Source organism: Nestor notabilis, unplaced genomic scaffold (genome assembly GCF_000696875.1).
Source record: "Nestor notabilis isolate BGI_N333 unplaced genomic scaffold, ASM69687v1 scaffold16138, whole genome shotgun sequence".
Taxonomy (NCBI): domain Eukaryota; kingdom Metazoa; phylum Chordata; class Aves; order Psittaciformes; family Psittacidae; genus Nestor; species Nestor notabilis.
In genome coordinates, this window is record NW_009941667.1 from 1 (window position 1) to 9,877 (window position 9,877).

Genomic DNA, 9,877 nt, shown 5'->3' on the forward strand with positions numbered 1-9,877 from the left:
GGTGACGGGGCCTTCCCGCCTGTAGCAGCCGGGGGAGGTGGTGGGATAGTGCAGGGGGTTCTGATGCTGCTGCTCGGGAGAGTCCTTGCACGGCCGGGCGCGGGTCTTGAGGCGTTTCTCGGCAGCCTTCTCTGTTAACTGAAATGACACTTCTGAGCTTTTCAGTCTCGACGGTTTTCTGGCACGATTGTGCACCCACAGATGGGTAAATGCTAGTGGCAAATGCGTCGAGTCTGACAAAAGTAACGTATAGAATCAACTAGGTTGGAAAAGACCTTTAAGATCATCAAGTCCGGTCGTTACCCCAGGACTGCCAAGACCAACACTAAACCATGTCACTGAGGGCCTCATCTATATGGTTTGTGCATGCTTCCAGGGATGGTGATTCCACCACTTTCCTGGTCAGCCTGTTCCAATGCCTGAGCATCCTCTCTGTGAAGAAATTTCTCCTAATACCCAGTCTAAACCTCTCCTAGATGCAGAATACATGGTTACTTTGCCACGGTTGAGAATTTCTCTTTTTGGTATGCATGTGCAATCCAAGGTTTTAAACTTCTGCTTCTGTAGCTCATTGGGAGCCCATTTGGCGGAGGTGGTACCTCTGCATGTTACAGAAATAGGAGAGTAATAATAGCATGTTACAAAAGGAGTTGATGCTGTTCACAGTTAAGCACATGGGTGTTCTAGTTCCAGTGGTTCTAGTCTGTTGGTTTTTTGTTTGCAGTGATGATGGTCTCTTTGTGTTCGATTGCATCAATGCGGAGAAGCCCACCTTGGGAAATCAAGGGTGAGAAAATCTGCTTAGGTAATCTGCTGTTTTCCTAGAGGGTGCCTCTTCTCCTGAGATTATGTGATTGTGATGAAATAATAATATAAGAAAGATGATAAAAACAATGGTAAAAATACTAAAATGATGAAATTATAAGATGATAAAAGAAATTCACAGGATGACTCCTCTATCAGGTGATGGTGTTTTTGCTAACCCTGGTGGATATACATGTTATTGTTTTGTTTCTTTTCCATCCCAGAGGAGTGGCTACCTCCTTTTCTTGTTTAGAGAAACATCAGTAGTTTAATCCATGATTCTGTATGACTCTTCTCAATCAAGACAGCTATGGAAAAATGCTGCATTTCTTATTAGACCATCTAAGTCAGAAAAAAACCCACAAACCAGTTACATAACTCATCCTTCAGGTCTGTTCTGTAAGTCATGAGATTTCAAAACTTGGAAAAAGTCTCTTTCTTGGTTTAAATTCAACCACTGGACATTGTTTTACCTGTATCCAATTTCACTAATTTCCCTGAAATTTGTATCAAGATCTGCTAGCACAAACCCTAGTGTTGCTTTTGTTTCATTGTTTGGTTTTTTTGTGCGGTGTTTGTTTGGTTTTTAGCAGATAACAATACAGACTTAGTCTTTATATCAGTTTCCCTTTTTTTGGCTTTTGTCTTTGCATTACTGTTCAAGTTGGCCCAACATTTTAACCACAAATAAAACTTTTAGAGCTGTACTTTATTCTTTCTGCTCCTTCTTGGTGTTGTGACAGCAACCTTCTTTTAAGGATTTTGGTAACTCTCAGGTTGTGAACTGTGGTTTCTCTTCTCTCTATTAGGCAAGATGGAAAACAGACAGATAAAGGAAGTGATGACATCCTAGCTTTTGCTTTCTCCCCATCAGGAGATTATTTTGCCTTAACAGATGACAATAAACGTCTGATTCTGTTCCGTACGAAGCCTTCCTGGGAATGTGTTAGCATCAGGTAAGGAAGTAGGGTGTTGCATGTCACTTTGTTATGGAGTTATGGCTGGTTAATTTCGAGTTATAAAATAGTGGTACTTGGGATGTTGCCATTTGTTGTCACTAAGCTACCTTTTTTTTACCTTGTACTTGCTCAAACAAATGTAATGTTCCTGGAAATTCAAAGATACTTGTCAAGAAGTGACACATGCTATGCCCCATGCCAAGAACAGGAGTGCATATGTTTCTATCATTGGCCGAAGAAAGGATAATGTCTTTTCTTATTCCAAAAGACAGTATTTGCATCTTTAAGACCTGAAACTTTACCTGTGCCTCGTGAACATTAGGGTGGACCTGTAAGAGCGATAGTGGCAAGTTTAACGAGTGCACTGTCCATTTCTGTTGGTTTGGAGGAGAAGATGTTATGGGGAGTTTGAGAAATCTCTTAAAAGCACATCTTTAGAGATGCTGGCAATTGTTGTCCTTCAGTCTTCTTTGAAGACAGTCTGTAGCTGTCCACTAGAGGTCCTTCAGTTTCAACTTTTCTGCTGCTGCTTGTGACAGTTATCCGTAAAGAGGATCATGAAGGACTTCCTGAGAAAGTGCCTCAGCATGTGATGTCTCTTTCTGGTGGTCTCTAACAAATGTGAGACCCCAATTGCAAAAGAAAATGGAGTCTTTGTCAGCTTGGCTCTGTGTGTGGTAGGTATATGATGGACCTTTGGTGGGTTAACCACTGTTACAGTGAGTAAATAATCACTGAGAAAACCAGAAAGGGCAAATTTCTGTTCATTCTGTTTTCTGTCTTCCCCGCTGCTCTGCTGTGTTATGTCCTTCCCGTAATACGCGGTTGGATAATTGTTTGATGTTTCAGTTTTCTGCTGAGATCAACCACAGCTGCATTTTTTTTGCATTTGGGAATGTCACTACCTCCTGTTAGGAAACTGGGAATACAGGCAAAAGAGTCACTGCATGAAAAAATGAATGCCAAAGTTGAGCTATGTAGCTTGCATTAGTATTCTGTGGTAAGCTGTATAAGAGGTTTCATGTAGTGCTTTTGTAGTCGGCTTGTTTCAGATGAGGAACTTTTGAATCTTTGTGCTTAATATCAAAGGCCGTAGAGTGAACTTGGTGCAAGTCTTTTTCTTGTTGGCAAAGTAACCTGTTTTGAAACTGTGTTGCCTGAGCCTGTGATGTGTTAGTAGGCATTCTTGTCCTATACTTTTTCTCTTTGTTCCTTTATAAGCAGTCACTAAAAAGTATTACAATTCTGTCTTCCTACCGGAAGTACAGTATATTGTTCTGTTGCCTCCAGGCGGTCACTGAATTTCACAGTAGGTGAATAAAAATGTCCATTCCCTATGATCCCTGGCGTCCACCATCCTGTGTTAACATATAGGACATAGAAAGGTTTGGAAAAGAGGTGTTACAGAAAGCAAAAAATAACAGTACTAACAATAGCTGTTAAGTTGCAGAAGCATTCTCCACAGTAAGTGATGAAACCTTTTTTGAAACTGCTTGTCTGACATGTATGGTCCTTATATTTATCTGAAGAGTTATAAGAAAACTGTTTTCTGCTACACTGACAACTGGAACTTTAAGATACTGGCAGGTGACGAGGGGAAGTCAGCGTTCAAGCTTAGGGCTTTGCCTGGACAAGGTATCCTGAGGCTGTGTCTCTCTGACTCTAGATGCAAGAAGGAAGAGTCTGTGAGGCTCATAAAGAAGGGCTTCCCTTTATAGTAAAAATTGTCAACTGGAGTAGTAGTTTCAGCACAGTTTCTAGATGTCTTGCTGCAAAGGACTTACTAGGAGAACGATATTGTCTTCTATTTTCCATGTGTTTAACTTTTATTTTTATTGTGGAGAGTGCAAGAAAGTCTGTCAGCTTTCTGTAGAGTACTGGCAGGCTGCCTAGGCAAAATGCTCAGTTGAGAAAGTACCTAAGCAAAGTGCAGGCATGCAGTTTTAATGGTCTCTCCTTTTTTTAACTCCCACCCCCCTGCTGTTTGCTATTACATAGTTTAGCCATTTAATAGGTCTTAAAAGGGCTGTTTTGGCTCGTACCTTCCCTTATCATTATTCTTACTGCTGCCATTTCAAGAATGGTGCATTCGAGAAGTTTATGTCTCTTGCTCTGTTTAGCTGGGTCTGAATCCAGACTTGCTGTAGGTGCCACTCAGAGCTGTTCAAACCGTGCTGTTTTTCTTTCAGGTGCGTGACCAGGAGATGTACTTCCCTGATTATTACAGCTGCAGAGGATAAGATTCTGGTTGCGGACAAGTCTGGTGATGTCTATTCTTACTCAATAACAGAACCCCAGGCAGATGGAAAACTTGAGCTAGGTCACTTGTCTCTGCTACTGGATGTTGTAAGTATGTGCCTCTGTGTAGTTAGTGTACAAACCTGCATTCCTAAAAATCTTTCATTGTTGCTCTTGTCCCAGATTTGGGAGTTACTTTTTATATAAGTGAAGTATGTGGTTTGGATTTCTTGGTGCCAAGTTTGTGTCTGCAGAGTTTGGTAAAGAAACAAGCTTACCAAAGGGTTATGTATTCTTGGAGCGTGAGCGTTCAAAAAGTCTTCATGTTGCAGTCACTGAAGACTTGGTAATGGATGTATATGGGAATTCACCCAGTCTGTCATGTTGGTTTTGCTCTTCAGTGCGGTAAGTTTGTTTCTTTTTAGAGATGTGGTGGAACTTCCACCTGTACTGTTGCAGCTCAGTGTCTTTCACTAGGCGGGGTAGTCAGTGTCACTTGTCTTAGTAAATGAGAAAGTCGCTGTCATAAGATTTATATTTCCATTGTCGGTAGAAAAGCATGGGTTAATGTTTGCACCTGCCACTCAGAGTCAGAAGAAACAGATAGTTTACTGCTTATGTCTTCTGGTTAGGAAGAATTATATTAAAATGAGCATTGAACTACTGGGCACTAAATCTCTCTCTTCACCAACAGGCGCTGAGTCCTGATGACCGATACATCCTAACTGCAGACAGAGATGAGAAGATCAGAGTCAGCTTGGCAAAGGCTCCGTATTATATTGTATCCTTCTGTCTGGGACACAGAGAGTAAGTTCGTTGTGTGCAAAAGTTACTGTGTGCAGCTCTTCACTGTTCCTCAGAGGATGAAATTACTGTCTCCTCAGATCATATTAAGCAATAGCTAGATCTGAGGTAGACTCGTAGAATGGTTTAGGGTTGGAAAGAACCTTTAAAGTCATCAACCAACCCTCCTGCAATGAGCAGGGACATCTCCAGCTAGATCAGGTTGCTCAGAACCACATTCAGCCTGGCCTTGAATGTTTCCAGGGACGGGGCATCTACCACCTCTCTGGGCAACCTGTGCCAGTGTTTCACCACCTTCATTATAAAAGATGTCTTCCTTGTATCTAGTCTGAATCTGCTTCAACAGGTCTATGCCTTGTATTAAGGACTGTACAGCTGGATGGGAGTCTCAGCAGAGCAGAGCAGATGGGCAGATTATCTTCCTCGGCCTGCTAGCTATAAGAGACTCCAGAGCCTGGAGGTCATTAGTTCAGGATGAAGCCTACTTTCAGTCTTAGGAAGGGAAGTCTTAGTAAGTATTTGTGGTTTGAACAGACAGTAATCTAACAGCATCTCAATGCAGAGGTCAGACTTGGAGGTTCTGTGGTGATATAATAAAACCACAGCTGTATCAGTAGGAAAGATAGAGCACTCTTTCTGCCTGGACATGAGAGTGCAGTGAGCTAGGGGCTGCAGAATGGTCACATAAAGGAGATTCAAGGAATCATGCTTCTTAATGTGGTATTTTTCTTGAGATTGGTTCTATTGCTATGGGCAAGAACGCAAAGACATGTAGAACCATTTGTGGTAGGTGGATCATAGGGACATCCCTGTAGAAATATGTGCTGCTGTGTTACCAAGTCTAATAAAATGCATGGTTCACTCTGGATAAAGTGGGAAGGATGATCTTTCGTTTCTTCTCCATCCTCAAGTGAAGGCCCTTCTCATTAGGTGTGACCCTGCACAGGGTGGAGAACGCACCTAATTCTGCTTGTGGGGATGCTGAGTTACCCGGGGATAAAAGCACCCTTCTAGGCTCATTCTTCCATAAGATGATGCGACATGGTGCAGTCCACTGTCTGTATCAGAAACAGGAGTGAAAGAAAGCCAGTGTGACTGGGGAACTTGGGATAGCTTTAGCAACCTATCTAAACTTGCCCACTAAGGTGTTTTAATAAAGCATTTAGGACACAGATTAATTTAGAGTGTCAGTGTGGTTTTGGTAAGATCATTTTGTAGTCTGACCTGCAGAACTGGTATAGTATAAAAGCAAGAGACTACTTGTGTTAAAGATCTAAGTAGTCTTCGATCAGGTCAGTTTTGATAGCTTCTTTACAGAGCCATGTCTTATGTTTCCCCCACTGTGTACAGTTTTACTTTCTAATAAATAGAACTTGTTGATCAGAAAGACACTTGTAAAGAGACTTTTAAAGGGGACTGTTGTGTCTGCCAAAGAGTTAAGGCTGCAGAGTGGAAAGGCACTTGAACTGATTGTAATATACATAACAATTCAATATTGAAGTTAGGAATGATTAAACAAAGCATTACATAAAGCAGCTATAATGTTGTCTTATTTCATGCTCATGGATTTTCTTCTTTCTGTGCAGTGCATGATGATTCTTGCTGGATCTATTGTGCCTGCGAGCACCTGCCATTACTGCTTTGTCATGAAAGTGACCACATCTCTTCCTTCTATTTTTTTTTTTTTTTTTTAAATCTTTCTCTTTTATTTTATTGCCTGAAAACTTTGCCTGTTTTCAAAAGCAAGACTGTTCCACTCAGAAAATGTTCTGCTCAGGTCACTGTGTTTTAAGTTCTTTAGCATTAAGATAATAATGAACTCCCGAAGTTCAGGTCTGCATTACTTGTCAAAGACAAGTCATGGTAGACACAACAGTATTGTGTACTTCTCAAAACCGAGGTTTCTGGGTGAATGTAAACACTGGTGGTAAATTGCCACATGCTTGTTTTAAAGTTTTGTAAAGATTGCTTTTGAATGATCTCCAACTGTAATGAGAGAAATGTGGTACTCTGAAAGCTGGGTCGTCATCATTGCGTTTTAAAAGCCAACAGGATGCTGGGTTACATCAACAAGAGCATCACCAGCAGAGATAAAGTTGTTGTTATCCCACTTCACATTTGTCAGTCTGCATCTGGAATACTGTGTCCAGTTTTGGTCCCCACTCTACAAAAAAGGTGTGGACAGGCTGCGGAGAAGGGCCACGAAGATGATTAAAGGACTGGGAAGCCTCCGTATGAGGAAAGGCTGAGAGAACTGGGTTTACTCAGCCTTGAGAAAAGAAGGCTCAGGGGAGACCTTATCACCATGTACTTAAAGGGTGGCTACAAAGAAGATGGAGACTCCCTTTTTACAAGGAGTCACGTGGAAAAGGGGAGGGGTAATGGGCACAAGTTACTCCAAGGGAGATTCCAACTAGGCACAAGAGGAAAATTTTTCACAGTGACATCAACCAGCCATTGGAATAATCTCCCCAGGGAAGTGGTGGATTCCCCAACACTGGACACTTTTAAGATTTGGCTGGACAGGGTGCTGAGACATCTAATCTACGTCATGCTTGCCTAAAAAGGTTGGACCAGAGGATCCTTGAGGTCCCTTCCAACCTGGTATCCTGTTATACTATGTTGATTCACGTTTTTAATGTTGCGTCATGGCTTGAGAACATGGTACCTGAGTAAATATGTCTCCATTGGTATTTTTTGGTCTAAATGGCAATGTTCTCAGGCAGGAGGAAATCAGTAGAATTCCTTGAGTGCAGATGGGGAAATATTTTTTTTCTGTTAAGTAGCAAGTCAATAGATCATGTAGTATATATACACTATATTAAGTGCTGTGGACACATTTTTTCTTCCTCCTCATTAGCTTGATGTGGAGAATCTGTTTATTATAAGGTTCTCTTTGAAATCAATGTTTTCACTTACTGTGTATATTTAAAGACCAGAGTGTCATTCAAGAGATTTCAACTTTTGACTGCTTTCCCTTTAGGTTTGTAAGCAAAATATTTGTAATACCCAACTGTCCTGATCTGCTGTTGTCAGCTTCTGGGGTACGTATGGCAATTTCTTAAAAAAAAAGTATTTTTCATGAAAGTTTAGACTTTAAAACCATTGTTTTCTTGTGTTTCCCCAAGTTCCTTGGGATACTTGGAATAATCTCTCATGGTTTATAGCATGACCTCTCTTTCTCCCCCTTTCTTAGCTTTCTGTTCAGTGTTCAACCATTCTATTGGCAGATCATATAAGAGCCATTTACTGTGTTTATAGCAAGGCTAGCTTCATAAGGTCTTTCGAGTGGAGAAATCACAAAGTCCTCAGTGTTTCTTCATCATTAACTCTTGCTTAGAAGCACAGACAAACTTTAATCATTGGACTGTTAAACAACTTCGAAGCAAATAGGTATTACACCAACCTGTGATGGTGAGTGTCTTGAGAATGAATGGGCTTAGATTTTTTTGGAGCTTTTCAAATGAGAAAGTTGTTCCCTTTAAACCCTCCCACTTGTTTTCCTCTGTGAGATTTGTTCTGAATTATATTCTTGCCCATATGTTCTTATAGTACATCCATGTTGTGTAGAGGGTGCAGTGCAGTGCTATACTATGCTTGGATGAGTATTTTCTCCTTTCCCCCTCCCAGCTCCTAAATTGATGGCATCTTGCTGTCATGCCAGACCTGCACAGTGAGTAGATGGAGTTGGTCTAAAAGAAGGGAAACAATGTGCCTTATTTTTCCAGACTACCAAAACTGCATAGGAAACAAACTGTTTTGTGTAAAGATGTGAAGATCGTAGTAATTCTTAGCTTTTGGTTTCAGCTGCTGCTCCTGCTTTCTTAAGTCTCTTGTCTCTCATTCTTCTAATTCTCTAAGCAATTCTAGCATTAGTGCTGTGTGTGGCTGTATTTATTCTTAGCAAATGCTCTTTGAGGACTGTTTTTCCAGAGAGGTGTTCAGCTTCTTTCCAGAAGATTATTAAATCAAATGAGAATTTGGGTGATAACAAGGGTAGGGGCAGAGAAGGGTAACCTGAAAGAATTGCCATTAAAATGCTGAGCACATGTATTGCTTTGCTCTTTGAGACAGACTTAAAATGCACTCCTCCAGCTACACAATTTCCACTTCAAAAGGAGAATTAAAGTTAGCATGATTGAATAATTTAGAATGGAGGGGGATAATTATGTTAATTAAAATGCTTTATCTGCAATTTGAGGTCTTAATGTGGGAAGCTCCTCAGGGGAATAGGATGTAGCTGAAGGCTGCAAGCAGCCTCTCTTTGCCTGAGGTGATGTTAGTAATATGCTTGTGTCCCCTTCCATCTGTCCAGGACTCAACTCTGAGACTCTGGGAGTACAAAAGTGGTGAAGAAGTGTACTGCTGTCATCTAAGTAGCATCTGTGGGACTGAGACAGCCAAAACTGACCAGGTATGCCCATGTTTGTTAGCGCTTTGCTGCCCTCCTGATTCTTGTGACTCCTAAATATGTTTGTTGCATTTTGTTAGGAGTGCCTCTCTTTGGTGGTGGGTTTGGAAGTTATGAGAGACCTAGAAACCTAGTAACCTGGGATTTCAGGAAAGGAAGAAGGTCCCTGAAATCCATTCTTGTGTCTTGTGTGCGTTTCTAAGTGCCAAGCGGTGACCAAAAGTAGTTGTTTGTAATTCTTCCCAAATATTCTGCATACTGGACAAAGCTTCACTTGAAAATTTTTCCAAAACCACAGGTACCTTTGTCTCTTAGCCAGAGAAGGTCTTGTAACACTGGAAAGATCTAAAGATTTACACAGTTGGAAAAAAAAAAATACAAGTGTTAAAGTTGCAATTTATCTGAGCAAAAAGAAGTTTTGTAACATTTGTAACCACTCACCTGTAATGGTACTGCCCTGTGGAGACAAAAGCACTGGGCTTGTTCCTTTGGGCAGTGTTCAAAATTAAAATGAGTCCTATATGAAAACTGAATACCCCTCTCTTCTTAGTTCTTCTTAGCTTGCAGCCTGTACATGAGTGGTGTCATACAGCCTTTGGGGTGCTGCTGTGATTTAGGATGCTAATCTAATGTGAGCAGTGGTTCTGGTAGTACTTGATCT

General features: G+C 41.1%; 1 protein-coding gene across 1 annotated transcript; it reads left to right on the forward strand.

The window, feature by feature from the left end:
- Window positions 1–724: 724 nt before the first annotated feature.
- Window positions 725–9,219, forward strand: LOC104399050 (tRNA (guanine-N(7)-)-methyltransferase non-catalytic subunit WDR4-like; the record flags this gene model as incomplete). The annotated part of the gene is made up of 6 exons (XM_010021012.1): window positions 725–787; window positions 1,614–1,760; window positions 3,953–4,109; window positions 4,696–4,808; window positions 7,789–7,849; window positions 9,121–9,219. Coding segments are annotated over 6 exons (640 nt in total), but the record flags the coding sequence as incomplete, so codon positions are not given.
- Window positions 9,220–9,877: the final 658 nt, after the last annotated feature.